Source organism: Mugil cephalus, chromosome 16 (assembly GCF_022458985.1).
Source record: "Mugil cephalus isolate CIBA_MC_2020 chromosome 16, CIBA_Mcephalus_1.1, whole genome shotgun sequence".
In the NCBI taxonomy this organism is placed as follows: domain Eukaryota; kingdom Metazoa; phylum Chordata; class Actinopteri; order Mugiliformes; family Mugilidae; genus Mugil; species Mugil cephalus.
This window is the reverse complement of record NC_061785.1, coordinates 5,062,684-5,080,858: the sequence shown is the minus strand read 5'-3', so window position 1 is coordinate 5,080,858 and position 18,175 is coordinate 5,062,684. Positions and strand designations below refer to the sequence as shown.

General features: G+C 41.1%; 3 protein-coding genes across 3 annotated transcripts; 2 read left to right on the top strand and 1 right to left on the bottom strand.

Annotated features, from left to right (window-relative positions):
• The first annotated feature begins 87 nt into the window (after positions 1 to 87).
• Positions 88 to 5,676, top strand: klhl11 (kelch-like family member 11). The gene is made up of 2 exons (XM_047608217.1): positions 88 to 1,086; positions 3,250 to 5,676. Exons 1-2 carry the CDS (start codon positions 518 to 520, stop codon positions 4,832 to 4,834), a joined length of 2,154 nt encoding a protein of 717 aa, XP_047464173.1. The 5' UTR covers positions 88 to 517; the 3' UTR covers positions 4,835 to 5,676.
• A 761-nt stretch (positions 5,677 to 6,437) lies between these two features.
• Positions 6,438 to 11,548, top strand: LOC125022586 (7-methylguanosine phosphate-specific 5'-nucleotidase-like). The gene is made up of 10 exons (XM_047609331.1): positions 6,438 to 6,571; positions 7,652 to 7,726; positions 7,828 to 7,926; positions 8,159 to 8,228; positions 8,351 to 8,397; positions 8,491 to 8,576; positions 8,983 to 9,072; positions 9,301 to 9,463; positions 10,082 to 10,282; positions 10,356 to 11,548. Exons 1-10 carry the CDS (start codon positions 6,569 to 6,571, stop codon positions 10,473 to 10,475), a joined length of 954 nt encoding a protein of 317 aa, XP_047465287.1. The 5' UTR covers positions 6,438 to 6,568; the 3' UTR covers positions 10,476 to 11,548.
• fkbp10b (FKBP prolyl isomerase 10b) lies at positions 11,206 to 18,127 on the bottom strand. The gene is made up of 10 exons (XM_047609328.1): positions 17,694 to 18,127; positions 17,279 to 17,424; positions 15,835 to 16,024; positions 15,506 to 15,651; positions 14,526 to 14,715; positions 14,259 to 14,404; positions 13,389 to 13,578; positions 13,163 to 13,305; positions 12,909 to 13,072; positions 11,206 to 11,944 (listed from the first exon to the last, which is right to left on the bottom strand). Exons 1-10 carry the CDS (start codon positions 17,891 to 17,893, stop codon positions 11,750 to 11,752), a joined length of 1,710 nt encoding a protein of 569 aa, XP_047465284.1. The 5' UTR covers positions 17,894 to 18,127; the 3' UTR covers positions 11,206 to 11,749.
• Positions 18,128 to 18,175: the final 48 nt, after the last annotated feature.

Below are 18,175 nucleotides of genomic sequence, written 5' to 3'. Positions count from 1 at the left end.
ATTTTCCATTGTTTTCTGTGGCAGAAATCCTGTTTATACAACTCTACCATTTTCATGCCTCTAAAGAAACCGTTTTATTTATGTATTTATTTTTTACTACAATATAAGCATGACGTTTAATTAAAAAAAAAAAAAAAAAATCCAGCCTTGGGTGATTACATAATTATGAAACTGATGTTACCTGCAACACCTGAACTGCACGTCACTGGCAGCCGGAGGCAACACGCATGCGCGAAATCCGTGCATCGCTTTAAAGAAAGGTGCATTTTTCATAAATAAAGACGCGTTCGTGCGTCACATCCCCCTAAAAAAAAAAACCTGTAACACCCCGGACTTCCATATATTTACGTCAGGGGCGAAGGTCTCTATTATTATGAAGAGAGATATTAAATTAAATATGAGCGCCTCCCATTGACACCCAAACAAAAAACCTGCTGCTCTTGGAATATTCCTAAAGACGGAAGTGAGCGCCGCTTTTTTATTTTCCAATCAAGCCTCCGTCGGACGCAGCGCGTGCATGTCAGTCTTCGGATATTTATTCACCTGCGTTATATACACATATGAGTTTTTCCCGAAGATAGTAAGGAGCGTCCAGTTGCCACTGAGTTTCTCCCACTGCGGTATGGCAGCTACGGCGGAAGACCCGGAGGACTGCGGCCGGAGCGGCGGCGGCGGCGGCGGCGCGCAGGGCGCAGGTCTAACAGGTGACGGAGAACCCGAGGAGGCCGAGGAGTTCACCTGCTCGGCTTATTGCTCGGAGCTCTCCAGGCGGCAGAACGAGCAGAGGAAGGCGGGGCAGTTCTGCGACGTGACCCTGGTCTTCAGCTCCGGCGGAGGGGCGCTCGGGGAAAGGGCGCAAACCGTGTGCGCGCACCGCTGCGTTTTATCCGCGGCGTCGCAGTATTTCACGCTTCTGCTGGGCGGACAGTTCTCAGAGTCCCAGTCCGGGCGAGTGGAGCTGAAGGAGTGGAGCTCCCCGGCGGGCCCAGAGCCAGACACCGTGGAGGGGGTGATCCAGTTCATGTACACAGGAGAAGTCAGGGTAACCACTGCCAATGTGCATGAAGTGTTGGAACTTGCTGACAGGTGACATTATTGTTTGTACCTTCATTATACCTGTTGGACACACCTGTGGGACGTGGCCATTTTCCTAACTCGTGTTGTCATCATCAGATATTACCTGCTGAGACCTGCATTTTGAAATAACAACAACTAATTATCATTTAATTGTCAAACAGTTATGCAATATTATTCAGGGGGGAAAAAAGCCTGAGTTAACATATTTAAATTGTTTAATTTGACCATCCAACAGTTCAAAGTCTACATGTATTTAAGATATTATATGTCTGTGAAGGTTCTTAGTAATCTGAAAGGCATTTAAAAATGGAAAGAAAAAAAAAATTCAGGTTCTTACGGAAACAAGTCAAACAAGATTCTGATGGTTTTTACACACAGATTTTACAATTTAAACCTCAATTTCCCACCAGACCCTTAGACCTGAAGAAACTTGCCCCTTTTTAAATGCCTTTTGGACCAGGTTAAGATCATAGAACAGGAGTGTCAGAGCTGTTTTAATTCAGGGGGGCCACATGCAGCCCAATCTGATCTCATAACAGCATAATAAGACAATAACAAAAACGTTTCCCATACGAACACATTATAGCAACGAACCTTTAACCTTTAACCTCCTCAGACCTGAGCTTTAGTTTAATATGCATTTTTAATTTCTATGTTTCTTTATTTGGGATAAGTTGGAACGAAAAACTATAAAAAAAATTAAGCATCGTCTTTGAACAGGAAGTAGTTTTTGGAAAAAATTATGTCCTCATGTGTGGACTTCGGGATTATTTCACTCCATATTATAATAAAGTCACTAATATTTAACAAAATATAAAAGTGTTCATTTTCATATCTGAGCATTGTTGTGCAAAAGCATAATTGCAAATAATGAAGTCCCAATGTTCTCAATCTAGTACTTGCTAATTAGCGAAGTTATAGCTTGTTGCTATTGATAGAATTTGCCTGTAATATTAAATTAGAAGAGTTAATAAGCATTAATGATCATTAATGATAATCATGTTTTACACCAACTAGTATCTAGTTATGAGGATAAATGTTTAAATGCCACAAACCTAAAACCTAATGTCCCCGTATGAGGACGCAGGGTCTCAGGAGGTTAAAAAAAATAAATAAAAAATACAATTTCATCCCGTTGCTGCCATTTACAGTTTAGTTATTGGCGTCAGTGTTGTGTTGTGTTACATTCACAATTCTTTCTAAAACAGTCCAACTCCTGGGGCACGAAGTAGGATCAGCTGATTGGTTCCTTGGTCATCAGAGTAGTTGCCAGTTACATTTTCTATTATCGACCAGTTAAGACGTTATATTTGTGTGTCGTGGAAGCCTCTACACATCCATAGTACTCATGTTTCCCTAACAGGGTTGTACAGAATGTACAGGTGCAGCTGCCTGCTCCCATTTTGTTGCACCTGTAAGGGTGTGGCAGAGCTTGCACCTTAACTGTCTGTTATTCCATGTAGTCACCTTAACCGATTAAGTCTTATATCAGCAGAATAAGAGTCAACAATCATCTGTTTTGAGGTGCAAAAAATTGGAAAAATGGATAATGGTTCAAATCCCTTTTGCTGCTACATTGTACCATGAGTCAATACTGGGAGAAACATCCCTTTGTTAATGTTTTAGTAACACCTACGATGACAGGTCCAGATATCTGGTGCAAAATTGTGCCATTTCTAAACTATACTACCGTAAAATCAAGACAATGTGACATTACTGAACTTTAAATTACATGTTTAAGTATATATAGGTGTGATTTATGTGTGTAATACAGAGCTCTATGCATTTCTCTTGTATCCCTGCTTCCAAACTTTTGATTTGATGAAGCTTTTTCACTTAATTGTTCATTGTAAATCACATAAATCACTGTAGAGTAAATAGTAGAGCTCTGACCTACATGACTGCAGTCATTAATAAACTAAACACTAAAAACCTTTATTTGTCCCACTTTGGGGAAATTGTAGTTGGCAACAGCATAAATAGGGGCAGAAAAATAACAAGAATAAAGAGTGGACTGTATAAAAGATAAATAGTAAGAGAAAAAAAGAATAGAATGAACAATATACAAGTATTGGCATATATACAAAATGTATTGAGTTGTACACAGTACAGACTAAGTAGTGACATAAACGTGAATATCGTCCACTAATTTTGACATTTCCACTCCGTCAGGTTCCTGCTGGGGCAGCTGAAGAACTTCTGCGGAGAGTTCCTGATGAAGAAGTTGACCCTGTCCAACTGTGTGGCCGTGCACAGCCTCGCACACATGTACACGCTGGACCAGCTGGCTCAGGGAGCCGCCAAGATGATCAGAAGGAACTTCCACAAGGTCATCCGCAACGAGGAGTTCTACACGCTGCCGTTCCACCTGGTGCGAGACTGGCTGTCGGACTCGGAGATCACCGTGGACTCGGAGGAGGAGTTGTTTGAGGCCGTCGTAAAATGGGTCCGCCAGAACACAGAGGAGCGGGAGAGGCATTTTGAGGAGCTGTTCCGGCTTCTGAGGCTGCTGCAGATCGGCCCGATCTACCTGACTCGAGTGGTGAGGAAGGAGCTCTTGGTGGTGAACAGTGCAGCTTGTTGCCAGCTGGTGTCCGACGCCCTCGAAGCTCACGCCGTTCGCTTTGAGAGCCCCAAGTCGGCCGATTCCGAGCTCTGCGCCTCCTACGTGGCAGCGATCCAGCCGCGCTTGGGCCAGAAAATGGATGTAATCATGGTGGTGGGTGGCGTTTCAGAAGGGGGAGATTATTTGAGTGAGTGTGTGGGCTACTTCGTTGCCGAGGACCGTTGGGTCAACCTGCCGCACATTCACAACCACCTAGACGGACATGCCATCGCGGTCTCCGAGGACCACGTCTACGTGGCTGGATCCATGGAGCCCGGCTTTGCCAAGATGGTGGAGCGCTACAACCCCAGCCTCAACAGCTGGGAGCAGGTCTGCAGCCTCACCACCCGCAAGCACTCGTTTGGCCTCACCAGCATCAGAGACGTGCTCTACAGCATCGGCGGTCACGGCAACTTCAGCCCGGGCTTCAAGGACGTCACCGTGTATGAGCCCGAGCAGGACGAGTGGCTCAGTCTGGAGCCGGCGCCAAAGATCCTACGAGATGTCAAAACGGTGAGCGTGGAGGACCGCTACGTGTTTGTGATGGCCAGGACCCCCGTGGACATAGACAACGAGGACGGACTCAGCACCGTGACCACCAGCTATGACACGGAAAGTCGCAAGTGGCAGGAAGTGGACTCCCTGCCGTTGATCGATAACTACTGCAGTTTCCAAATGGCCGTTGCCTCCTCCAACTTCTACCACACGGCCTCCTGTTGCCCCAAAAACTACAAGGTGACGGTGGAGGCCGCCCGGCAGAAAATAAGCAGAAACATCTCGGACGAAATCCTCGACAGCCTCCCGTCGGACGTCCTCACCATAGAAGGCGCCGCTGTCTGCTACCTGGGCGAAGACGTCTTCATCGTCGGCGGCTGGAGGAACAGCAACAACGTGGACAAGCAGTACCGCCGGGAGGCCTACCGCTACTGCGCGGAGAGGAAGCGCTGGATGCTGCTGCCGCCGCTGCCTCAGCCGCGCTGCAGGGCGGCGGCCTGCCACGTTCGCATCCCGTACCAGTACCTCCAGGGCCACCAGCGCTACCCCATGCCCCAGAACCTGGCTCGCCAGCGAGACCGCATGCAGCAGATGCAGCATCTGCATCGGCGTACGCTCACCCTGCGCAGGCAGCTGCAGTCTCAGATTGAATGCTGAGAGGCGAAGAGATTTGCTGAAGAAAGGTTTTTTTTTTTTTCTTTTCATGCTACTGAATCATCATAATAATCATTTTGGCCTTAAATTTTAGTAGCCTTACTCTTATTCTTATGCCAGTTTTTCATTTCTGGAAAACTTTGCTTAAGCCGTGGCCTTTTTTTTTACTTTCTAAAAGTAAATGATGTCAGCGATTTTTTGTGGTGCAAAACAATGATGTCTGTATTTGCTGTCGAGTAATTTAGAAGGATATGTGTAGTGGTTAAAAAATGCTATCACAACCAACTGAGAAAAAAAGAAAAGAAGTTCGAGCTTTAACTTTTTTACTCCTGCTATTCACATCTAATTCTTTTCTACCTTTGTGGTTTTGCCCCTGTATGCACTGGAGTGTCTAAGTGTCTGCTTACTTACAACATACTGTGTATAAGTGTTGGATATAGAGTGTGTGTTAAACTAGACAATCATGTAACAGAGATTGTGTTGCAAGCACTAAGTTTAGAGAAAAGCACATTCTGGGAAACAACTTCCTCTGTGATTCTTCGTCGGGTTTTTTGCAGATTGGAGAATACTTTTGATCATTCCAGTGGGCAGACATGATATGTACACGATAAATATATATGTATTGAGTTGTTTTGTATGTCGGTTTTACTTCTGGCAAATTTGTTCTGCCTCTCACAAATGGACATAACACTGTGGAAAGACTGTGAAATGTGTGAAACGCATTAAAACCAGCAGGCTGATACGTTTTTGATTTTTGTTCTTCATCTTGACCCAACTGTGCCACAAGCTCTTTGCCTTCTTTTATTAAATACATTTCATTAAAAGACAATTAGTGTTACTTTTAACACTGCAAATTTGTGAGTCAGTGTTGTGTGTGTGAAATTTCTGTCATCTGTGATTTGCTCAGACAATTTATTATTCATAAAATCAGAATTAGTGAGCATAACATTTGTCCACTAACATACTATATAGATGTGAACAGCATTCGCTAACAGATCTGATAATTTTCTTTTAAACCTACTCTCAAGTTTAGTTTTTTGATAACTGGAAATGTATTTTTGGATAAAATGTGACACACATTTACATTTCATGCAGCCTTTAATGCTACTCTGCGACACATAGCCATTACATTAATACTGTATGAGGATAAGCTGTAAGCAACGAAGTTTAATGCTTTGAAATACTACATATTGTCAAAAAAGGTGTATGTCAACACAGCTTATTTATCTTATTTAAGTTATTTGAAATATATATATTTAATGTAACCTATTCTCAGTGCACACTAAGAACGCAATAGTTACTTTTGTAGTTTAATTACTTGAGGCAAAACTTATGCGTAGAAAAAAAAAACATTTTTAGTTAAATGAGACTAAAAAAAAAGACTAACTTAAATAATATTTACTTTAATGAATAATAGTAAAACACTTGGAAACAATACAAACTTAACAAACATAATAACACTAGTAAAAGCGTACATAAAGTATAATAAAAGTAGATTAAAGTAAAGTAACGATAAAATACGGCAGAGGAACGGCTAAGTGGGGTAGGAACAAATCTACGCCGGAACCTTGTGTACTGGAATAGACTCGGGCGTCCTGGGGGGGGTGTATTTTCTGGTGACACCCACAGCAATGCAAACACCATTCTAATCGGTGGACTGTAAATTAACGTTTTATTTCACGATTGGGAGTTTATTTTTTAGCAAAAACCTTTGCCTGATACAACGTACGTTTAAAAATGGTAAGTTGTAACGGTCGGCCGCTATTATGTAACCGTTGTAGCATAAGGAGATTTTAAAGTTTGTTTATTTTAATATTTTAATCGTTTAATTAATGGCAGTAGCCCAGAGCTATGCATTTATATAGTGAACATGTTATATAATGCATACATTTCTTGTGCTGCTTTGTTAGCATGTTGGTTATTAGCCGCGGTCTAATTTTTCTTGTGCGTCTGTTTGTTTATTCTTACGGTACAGGTGATCGTCAAAAAAATAAATAAATAAAACAAAAATCCAACAACAAAAACAAGAACTTTATTCGGTGGATTCTGGTTAATTTTCTTCTAAGTTTGTTCAAATGTCGTCTTGATTCTTGTTCACAGTGACCCTGAGTACTACTGTACATTATTTCAATTAATTTTACTGAAATTTTGACGAAAATGAATGAAAAGGTCAGCCAGCCTGTCAGGAGACACTTCAATTTCTTGTTTTCAAACAGTCATACAACCCTTTTCTTGAAACGTTTGCTAAAGTTTGTCTTGATTCTTGTTCGTGGTGACTCTGATTACTACTGTACAATAGTTCAAGTCATTTTACTGTATAATTTTGAAGAAAATCAACGACAAAGTCACCCAATAAAAGCGTTCCTCATATTCAGACAGACATAAAACCCTTTTCTTTCATAGGTTTGCTCAAATATTGTCTTCATCCCTGTTCACAGTGACCCTGTCTACTTCTGTACAACACTTCAAGTCATTTAGACAAATAAATTTACACATTCAGTATAAAGGTGTGTATAAAAACAAGTAATGAACTTTTACATTCGTGGAAAGAGGGATGAAATTCAGTGTTTATCAGAAATGAGTGAAACTATCAGCAGTATTAGTTAGTCATATGTCTTCGTAAGCGTCCCTTAGCTGGACGGAAAGCCGGCGGAGACCAATCCATCCAAAAACGCTTTCATGAAAACAGTATTTCTTTCAAAAATGGTTCAGGGATGGTTTGAGGAATATTTCAGGATTACACAGGTCTGAAAAACACTGCCTCTGTTTTCTCTTACGTTAATAATAAACCAACCAAATTAATTTCCTCCTTGTCTTTAGTTGTACCATATCCCATGGATCTACACACCAGTGCGGACTGTTCTGGCCATCTGGCATCAGCTGACCAAAACTGAGGTAAAGAAACTGGAAACCATTTGATAGCTACACAATTCTAGCTTGATAGTTTTCTTGTATTCAGAAATATTTCTTGTAAGACTGAAGGCTTTTCTACTCAGATCCCAGAGCTGACCAAGTGCTCGGTGCTGATGAGGGAACGCAGCAGAGTGGAGGAGATGATCTACGCCATGCAGCGAGCAGGTGCAGGCAACCTGCAGGTGAGAATAGATGTTATACACTTGAGTTTTTTTAAAAAAATGTTCAGGTGAAAAGTTTTATTATTTGTGCAGCTGAGACAGTTTCCTATCAAAGTTACTGCAAGGTCACCTCAGAAAGATGAAAAATCAGATCATGTTCCCAAATATAAACGGTTTTCTGTCTGTAAACAGATAAAATAAATGTTTTATTTTAATGCCAAGTGATATTTTTAATTTCCCACTGTTTTCACAGGTGATCTCTGACTTTGACATGACACTGACCAGATTCGCTCACAATGGCAAGAGAGTTCCCACCACCCACAGTGAGCACAACGATTATCTCATCGCTATCATCAGTAGTTTTCTTGTGATGTGTGTTTTCACATCCATAACTTTGTCCGTCCTCTGCTTTGACTTGACTGTTTGATTGTCTTGCTTTCATTAGACATCCTGGACAACCGGTTGTTGATTAATGAAGACTGCACTAAACAGGTAAATGCACTGCACACAGCCTTGTTATAAAGGCCTCAGAGCTTTAGTTTGTTTGTAAGTTAATACTGAGGGTGTTTTGTTGACTTGTTGCAGATGAGACAGCTGTTGAACACCTATTATCCCATAGAGATTGATGCTGGGCGCAGTGCGGAAGAGAAGCTGCCGCTCATGGTGGAGTGGTAAGAAACGAAAAATTAACAAAAGTGAATTAATACTTGTAGATCATTTTCTATGAGTGGAATTATTTATTCCAAACCTCTTTCCAGACTCTCAAGCATTCACAGATTCACAAATCAGGCTTGTCAACAGTAACGAGAACTGTACCTATTAGGTTTTTATGATTTGAATAACATATTTTCCACCTGTCAGTCCCTAAGACGTCCTCATCACTGAAACTGGATCTGATTTTATTACACTAAATGGACACTACATGCTTTTTATTCAATTTGTTTTCATTTTGAAAATGATTTTGTGTCTCTCGTTCAAGTGTTTGCTTGTTCTGAGATGTTGGCACAGTCGACAGTTTCCAGTTTTCACCAGGTTTTTTGGCTGGTTGAGCTCTTTTAATTGCTTTTCTCTCTGCAGGTGGACAAAAGTCCACGAGCTGCTAATTCAGCAGAAGATCAGAAAGGACATGCTGGCCCAGGCTGTGAAGGAATCCAGCACCATGCTCAGGTACAAATAACTTCACATATGAACCAATCTGTTTTCTCTTCAGAAAAAACAAAAAAAAAACAAATATAAAAACCTATTTTTTTACAACACTGATTTATATAGATTACACAGGAAAAATTTATTTTCCAAAAGATTAAAAGAAAATGTGCAAAGACGCATAGTTATTGAGATCATTCACGTTTTCTCCTGTTCCTCTGAAAACCGTCTCTGGTGTGTTTCTGCCTTAAGGGACGGATACAAGGTGTTTTTTGACAGTCTGGCCGAACACGATGTCCCTCTGTTGATCTTCTCTGCCGGCGTTGGCGACGTTTTGGAGGAGGTGATCCGACAGAACCACGTCTTTCACCCTAACGTCCGCATCATCTCCAACTACATGGACTTCGACCACACTGTGAGTTTTGCTGTAGTCATCGCTTTGGGTGTGAAAAGTAAATGTGGAGGTGGATTTTGTCTAAACTCCCATGCTCATCATCTGATTTTTCACTTTAGAAATTGTCCTAATGAGTTCCAGGTCTCAGTAATTTTATACACTGAGCATGAATCAAAAATAGAGTAAAAATACATTAAGAAATAAAGGATTTTGGATACAGTATGAATGAAAAGTTGCTACGGTCCAGTCAGACAGATCTACCTCAGGTTCCTCTCCACCTCCACCATCTAGTTGAAATATGGTCACTCCTGGCTCCACCACACAGACTTGTGACGGCTCAAACACCAAACTCCTGGACCAAGTGGTTGTCCACAAACCGTTGGCTTCTTTTATACAGACTCTGCGGGTGCTGCAGCTTCCCAAGCTCCTCCAAATATATGACAACACATGAAAGGATGGATGAATGTGTGGAAGGAGTATTAACTGCTCAGTGTAAATATAAATAATATAAAGACTTTAATCAAAGTCACGGTACAAATAATATATTATAAGACAGGGAGGATATTATTACCAGATCTGTTAATCTTGTGTGTCCTTTATAGCCTCATGTTATTATATTAACTCAACATTGTTTATCAGGGCGTCCTGAGAGCCTTCAAAGGCCAACTGATCCACACCTTCAACAAGAGGGAAGGGGCTCTGTCCCAGGCGGCGGGACTCAGCGAGCTGCAGGGTCGACCCAACGTGCTGCTGCTCGGAGACTCTCTGGGAGACCTGACCATGGCTGACGGCGTAGCTGAGCCGCAGAACGTCCTGACCATCGGCTTCCTCAACGACCAGGTCCGACCAATGTCCACCATCATCCTGTTTTCATAGTTTTCATAGAGTTTAATCACCTTGGTTTGTTACTCAGGTGGAAGAGAGAAAAGAGGCGTACGTCAACTCCTTCAACATCGTGCTGATAAAGGACGAGACGATGGACGTTCCAAACGCCATCCTCCGTTACATCTCCTCGTCCAGAGGCAACAAGTAAGACGCACAAGAAAGGAACCGTTCACTGCATCCTGGACAATGTCACACTGCAAACCTCACTTACCTCAATGTGGTGCAAGTCCTGCAACACTCTTCACTCTTTCAAGTTCCACACTTGTTTTATGTTTGTTTTACTGAAGCCCAAAGGCTTAAAGGCAGTATTTGAAGACTTGGACTAGACTTTGAGTTATTTCCTAGAGCAGCACAAGACCGGCTAATGTGCCACGTTAACATAACTCAGTGAAGGGGGGGATTTATACTCTCTACACCAGCAGCTCCCTCTGAAAAGAAATCAGGTCCCATCAAATGTGACTTCTTCTTTCCTTTTACCAAAAACTTTTTACTGTGTCAGGGTGGAGCTTTTTTAGTTGTTATTCACAGTATGTTCATTTTTGAGCATAAGACTCATTTTGTAAATGTCTTTATGTTTACTGTACGTTGCCCGTGTGCGTTCACTGCTACTCGATGTTCAACTCTAAACGTACTGTACACGTAAATCACCTCACATAGTGCAGCTAACCGGACTCCAGTATTAGTTGTGAAAGCATTAAGGATCTGATAACGACAAACATTTTAACTCCTGCTACTTTGCATTAGGGGAAACTCCTTCCATTGTAACACCGGCTGTTACTGTGCATAGAAGGACGTGGACTGATTGTTCTGTCCTGTAGATGTTATGATATTAAAGTAGAGATAAAAAATAAAAAAAACAACTTTTAAGTTCAGCCTCCTCAACTTAAGGCACAGTTCTCGTTTATTGTTCACAACCAAATTGCAGGTAAAGTCGTATCGAATCTAAAAGAGTCAAGTTACTAGTAATTTCCTGCAGTGCAAACTTATGACAGTAAGACTGTTATTACATAGACAGAAGAATCATGCTGCGGCTTTTTAAAGTTTGCATCATGAATGAACAGTTATTTCAAACGATTCTGTTCAGACATAAAATAGAAAAACCGACAGTTTTTTAACAAACATTTTAATCAATGTGTTTTTCAGGGAAAATTAAAGGTGCTTGTTTGGTTTTCTGAAATACAGCAATCAAACACTCATACAACACACTCAAAAAAACAAACAGAAAAAAAACAACCTCTGCACTATTTTCTTGTCATTTCGTAAGACCATGTCCATTGTGGTTCAGAAAATATTAAACCGTGACTCTGTGTGGTAAACGTCTCTCGTTGCTTGTTTTTGTTTTTAATTTAATTTTTTCTGAAATAAAGCAATTTAAGGTGTTGGGGGTTTTATCCCTGAGAGAACGAAAGCGCTTTGTCCTCGTTACAGCTCCTCGTGCATCGCCTGTTCCCGTTCTTGGTCCTCCTCCACCTTTAGTTTGAGCTCGTTGGGCGTGATGACTCCGTCTTTATTTCGGTCCTGGTTGTGGAACATGTCGGCGACGACCTGCTCCATGGTCAGTCCCGGTTTTATCCGACCTTTTCCTGCTTCCACCTGCACCTTGATGAACTCCCCGAACTAGAGTTCACGAAAAGAAATAAGACATTGGTGGTTAATTATAGTCTAGTGCACACTTAACTCTCACATAATAATTACTCATCAGTGAATTTAATTAATTATTATCTAACATTTGGTTGTGTTGGAGCTTTTCTTTCCAATATTTCTAATATTTATTTATGGATGTTTATAGTATTTTACAAACAGCTAATCTCCATCTGTGTCAGATGTCAAGAATCCACTTTAAATATCAATCGTTTAAATTCCGATAAACTAAATCTGGACACATCTGTGTAGTTCCTGTTATCACCACCAGGTGCCGCCATTGTGAGGTAAGTGGTGTCCTCTGATTTAATCTACACTTTCTGTCGTTGGAATAGTTGGAAACTACACAACAAAACGATAAAATGTGACGAAAACTTGAGAATAAGTTAATGATCTAACAATATAAGTTGTAAAGTTTTGATACCTTAAATATATTCTGTATTAATTAAATTCTAAATAGTGTGGTAGGTTGTGTAGTGATGTGCAGATCAATATTAAAATATCGATACTTCCGATACCAGGTCTTTATGCTCTAAAATCGATTCTCAAATCAAAATATCATATCAATATATTTTATAATAGTTCTTAATAGTTAAACAATAAGTTATATTAACGGTTTTATTGTTTTACTTATTCTCAGCTCGGCTACATAGTGAATGAGGCCACTAGTTTAAAATAAATACTCTGATGCTTTGTATTCTTAAAAACAGTGTGTTTTAGGACACATTAGGTATCTACACCAAGTATCAGGTCTCGGATCGGTATCGCCGATAACAGCCTGAATTTTACTCGATATCGGATTGGAAAGAAAATCGTTGGTATCGAACATCACTGCTGAATATCATATATATTTACATCTACAGTCTAATTTTCTGACTTTACGCCCATCTGGTAAAAAGGTGAACCTGTTGATGTGTTAAAGCTCGAGTTTTAAACGTACCTCTTCCAGTGGCACCTCTTCATTCTTGTTAATGTCCAGGGCTTTGAAGAGGTCCTCGGGGCTGTCCTCCAGCCAGACGAACAGGTAGCCGGGCGGCACACCCTTCTCAAAGGTCACCATCTCCACGTCAAAGACCAGCACGGCGCTGCTCGGCACGCCGGTCGCTGACAGGAAGACAAAAAAAGACGACACTTAGGTATCTGTGAAAGGTTTAAACGTAAAACTTTGACTGGGTGAGATCAGAGTTCTCTCACCTCCTTTCTCCCCGTGTCCAAGATGAGGTGGGACGGTAATCAGCCTCTTCTCCCCCAGACACATGCCCCGTAAGCCCTCGTCCAGCCCGTCGATCACTTTGTCCGCGCCCAGCACCGCGTCCTGGAGGTTGTCGTAGTCGTGTCTGAGGACAGAGTCGGTCACCGAGCGGGTTAAAGAGGGAAAAAACAGGAAAAATTTAAATAAAAACGAGCGGCGGAGACTTACGAGGAAAAGAGCTTGGTGCCGTCCACCAGGGTGCAGTTGTAGTGGTAGTGGACGAGGTCGTTCGCCGCCGTGGTCTCGTTGCAGTCCTCCGGCTTGTGGATGATCTTGATTTCCACTTTGTCGCTGGGGTTGTGGAAGTCGATGACGTGGATGTCAAAGACGACGACAGCGGACGGAGGGATCACATCACCTGGACAGGTAAGAATTAAACACTCTGTTCATCATCAGCTAAAAACTATCATCAAAACTAAAAATGTTTTTTTAAAAATCCCAAATTATTATATTTTCTTGCACAATAATCAGTCGAACTTTATAGAGCACTTTTCATATAAAAGATGCAGATGCTTTATATATATAAAAAAAAAAACACTAGACACAAGAGACCACACAGGTATGTAAACACATACACACATGCAGATTTAAAAACAGTGAGGAATTAAGAAAACTGAGGAAACACTATCCCACCCTCAACACTGAAGTTAAGGAAACACTAGAAAGATAAAAAATAACTGTATAAATTCTAATTAGAATTTAGTAATTACCTAAAGGATAAAAATAAATAAAATTCAATTAAAAGCCACTAAAATGGTAAAAATAATAAAATTAATTAAAAGTTAGACTACAAAGATAAAATGGAAAAATAAATACAATTTAATTAATAACCAGACTAAAAAGATAAAAATTACTTAAAAAAAGTAAAAAAAAAAATAATAATAATAATAATAATAAAAAAAAAAAAAAAACAGACTAAAAACACACATTGCTAAAATAAATAAAATTCAGTTGAATACCAGATTAAAAAGGTAGGTCTTTCAGGACTAATATTCCTGTTTTGTCCTGTTTTGTCCTGGACGTTGCTCCGTTGCTCACCTGCCCCCTGCTCTCCATACGCCAGGTGTGGAGGGATGGTGATCCTCCTCCTCTCCCCTATGCAGACCCCCAGCAGGCCCTGGTCCATCCCGGCGATCACATACCCCATCCCGATGTAGGTGTTGTACGTGCTGTTCCTCTGGTAGCTGCAGGCGGCAAAAACATGGAACATTTAACGAGCGAATAAACACCTGATTTAGTTAAAACTGAGCCGTCGCGGCCACAAGATAAGTCACCGTCAACTCCACCAGGACCCGAGCAGCTCACCTGGTGTCGAAGGTGATCCCGTTCAGGAAGGTGCCGTTGTAGTGGTAGCGGATGTAATCCCCCGCCACGGACCTGCGGGTGCATGACTCGGGCACCACCTGGTCCTCAACCGTTATGTTGTCCTTGGGGTTGTGGATGTCCACCAGGAGGACGTCAAACACCAGAGTCGCCTGTGGGGGGATCTCAGTACCTGACAGAGACGGAAGAAGAAGAACTTTTTATGACCTATTTAATATGTTGCTATTTTGACTGAATAATAAGTGAGTAATAATAATAATAATAATAAAAATAACACAATCCAATTTTTAGATACCAAAAATACTAAGAAACTAAATGAAACATGAGGAGAGAACTTGTCTTCACACAAATATGTGATATAACTAAAATTACTGTTTTAGGAATTACTGTTTTTTCCTGCAGAATATCCTCCAGTAATCATAAATATCTGGGATGAAATAAGATAAAAGAAGAAGAAGGAACAGTACCACACGTCCTTCATCTAAACAACAGCAGCCTGAGTTAACAAAAACTCACACCTGAGACTTGTCTTGGACCTGTTTTGTCCTTTTTACAGATTCTTTTTGCACAATAATCTGCTTTTTTTGCACTCCCTATCTTGCATCTGTCACACATTTACTCTCTTAGCATTTGTATTATATTATAGTCCATTTTTTTTAGCATTTCTTTATTTCTGCGCTGCTGTGACGAGCTAATTTCCCATACGTGGGATAAATAAATGTCGTCTTATGCCTCATGAAACGAGATGATGATCAAATATTAACCATTTTATGTTACATTTCAATCCTAAAATATTTATTCTCCGAAATCAGAGAATGTTTCTTCTTCATAAAAGCATTTTTTTTAATTGTGCGTTGTCTAAATTGATACATGCAAAACTAATCATTGCTCTAGTCTAGTGTTCCTGAGATCTGGGAGGAGTCATTTCACAAGCTCTGATTTCCCGTTTTCAAAGGTCTCACCTGATCCCTTTTCTCCGTAGGCTTTGAAAGGTGGGATGACGATTTTTCTGATCTCTCCCACACACATGCCCAGCAGACCCTCGTCCATGCCCTTGATCATCCAGCCCTCGCCCACCAGGGAGTTGTGGGTCTGCTTCCTGATGTAGCTACGCGGGGCTCATACAAGCGCAAAGTCAAACACAGAACTTCACACAGACAACAAACCTGGACGACACAGTACAGACAAACATGAGGCCGTTGGATGAGGCTTCGTTCAGAACAAATTATTATTGAAACCAATTCATTCATGTGAGGTGACGACAGCAACAAGCGTCTGAGCCCGAATTCACCTGGAGTCGAAGGTGGTGCCGTCGAGGAGCGTGCCGTTGAAATGGTAACGCACGAAGTCGGTGCGCATCACGGAGCGCTTGCAGTCCTTGGGAGTGGTGACGGTGTTGGTGATGACCAGGTCGGCCTTGTTCCACAGGTCCAGCAGATGGATGTCAAACACCAGGGTGGTGTCTGGAGGGACCACGTCACCTGAGGACAGGTGCCAAGACAGATGACGAGGTTAGATGGTATTTTCATCGCTGCTCGATGTAGTGAGGAGGTGTTTGGTATCTGTATATTATGTGGAATTTCACAATTTACTTATACAAAGAGCAAAAAACTCTGAGAAGCAGGTTTGAATTAGACAGAAGCCAGAATAAAATGAGCCAACTGGAAATCCGACTTGACAGGACAGTTTATCAAGCTACAAATATGTCATGAATGCAGCCGGTGAATCTGTACTGAAGGTAGAAGATCAGCTTTCACTACGTGGAAAATCTCCTTCGTTCAGAAATATAACATTTTAGAATGTGAATTATCCACCAGTCGGTCTGAGATGAAGAAGAAACATGGATGAGTGTCAAATAAATTCTTTGTTTCTGGGGACATTTACATTTACATCAGTGCTGCACTTAAAAATCAACTTCAAGGAGCTTTATAAAAAAAAAAAAAAACATTTTAAAGGGAAATTTGAACTTTCTATGCTACAATTTTATTTATTTTTTTTACTTTTAAGGTGAAGATTTTAAACATTATATAAAGTGCAATGAATTTTATTCATGAATGAATTTCCAACCTTTTTGATCTCACATGTTAAATAACACAAAAGAGGCAGTAGTAGAGTGTGCACACTACTCTGTGAGCGAATGGATGCAGGAAAATAATAATAATGTGGGATCAATACATTATAAATATATATTTTTGTACATATTTTTTGTCTCTTTACATTTCTCACAGTTTTATTTCAGCAAATCTTTAAATTATCCATTACTTCTTCAACCTAAAACTCTCTATTTATATTTATAAGTTTGTTTCTTTTATCACATTTTTCCCATTTCAATTTTATTCCACTTATTATTATACATTATTATACAGTTATTATTTGTTCTTGTTAGTATTGTATTCACATATTTATTTGAGCATCTGTTAATAAAAACAAATCTATGCAAAAATAATAATAATATAATACTTTACCTCAACATTGTTTCCTGTTTTCTCAGATTAATCATCACAGATTTATTTGTCCCTTTATATAAAACTATAGATACAGTTGTTCAAACATATCCAGGACTTAAACACTTAAACACCCACATGTTGCTTCTAACTAACATGTAATTTAATACGTGTCCTTTTTTTTCTTTTTTCTTTAATTTTAACTAAAGGATCTGAGTTTTTCTTCCTCTGCCGCTGCCTTAATCTCTTAATCTGGGCCTTAAAGGCCATCATTTCTGTGTGCGTGTCTACCTGCGCCGGTGCTGCCGTAGGCCAGGTGCGGTGGCACGGTGATTTTCCTGCGCTCGTTCACGCACATTCCCTGCAGGCCTTTATCTATGCCTGCGATGAGCCGACCCTCCCCGATCAGGCCGACTTTGGCTGCTCCTTTCTCATGGCTGGGGAGGAAGGAAGGGGAGAGAAGAAAAGTTTGGACAAAATGCGGGTTAAAAGGATGCAAACTCTGCTTAGGGCGACATCTACGGGACACACGCGCACGCGGAGGTTTACGCCGCAAACTTCTGATTTGCAAAACCATCATCTGTGGGTTTGTGTCTGAATAGCAGTGCCGCTGCAGCTTTGCATCTGATCCGAGGGCCTCTGCAGAAGTCCCGGCTCTGAGAGCAGTAATTTTAAATAAAACGACCCCAAAACCGATGAGACTCACCTCGAATCAAATGTTTTCCCGTCGAGGAATGTGGCGTTGTAGTGATAGCGGACGTAATCTCCCTCTTTCGCTTCTCTGGCGCAGACTTTGGGGATGAAGTGTCTGTCCACGACTACATCTGCCAGCACAGGACTGGGGTTGCACTCCACGGAAGACCACGAAGAAGAGAGGAAAAAGGAGACAATGCAGAAGGCAAACATTTTCTTCTACTTCTTTTTTTTTCCTTACAGGGTTAAGAAAAGGGAAGAAAAGATAGCGCAGTGGAATGGAAGGTATTTGGATGTGCGCTCCACCCGTGGAGGCTCCGAGCTGCAGATGTGTATCAGGGCAGCGGTGACTGAATGTTGTAAACGTGGACAATCTCCAGGTCGGTGTAAAGACTTTTTTTCCCCCTCTACCAGGGGGAAGGAATGTCGGGCTGGGAATGGGAAGCGCCTCTGTCAAGCTCGACACAGATAAGAAAGGAAATCCACTTCCGCTAC

Excerpts from the sequence above, each read along its gene's own strand:
- klhl11 (XM_047608217.1), top strand. The coding sequence starts at position 518 with ATGTCAGTCTTCGGATATTTATTCACCTGCGTTATATACACATATGAG. Across the intron at positions 1,087-3,249 it reads GTGTTGGAACTTGCTGACAG|GTTCCTGCTGGGGCAGCTGA; the intron begins GTGACATTATTG and ends CCACTCCGTCAG.
- fkbp10b (XM_047609328.1), bottom strand. The coding sequence starts at position 17,893 with ATGTTTGCCTTCTGCATTGTCTCCTTTTTCCTCTCTTCTTCGTGGTCT. Across the intron at positions 13,579-14,258 it reads GTATGGAGAGCAGGGGGCAG|GTGATGTGATCCCTCCGTCC; the intron begins GTGAGCAACGGA and ends TTACCTGTCCAG. Across the intron at positions 13,306-13,388 it reads GGCACCAAGCTCTTTTCCTC|ACACGACTACGACAACCTCC; the intron begins GTAAGTCTCCGC and ends CTCTGTCCTCAG.
- LOC125022586 (XM_047609331.1), top strand. Across the intron at positions 7,927-8,158 it reads CAGGTGCAGGCAACCTGCAG|GTGATCTCTGACTTTGACAT; the intron begins GTGAGAATAGAT and ends CTGTTTTCACAG. Across the intron at positions 9,073-9,300 it reads GAATCCAGCACCATGCTCAG|GGACGGATACAAGGTGTTTT; the intron begins GTACAAATAACT and ends TTCTGCCTTAAG.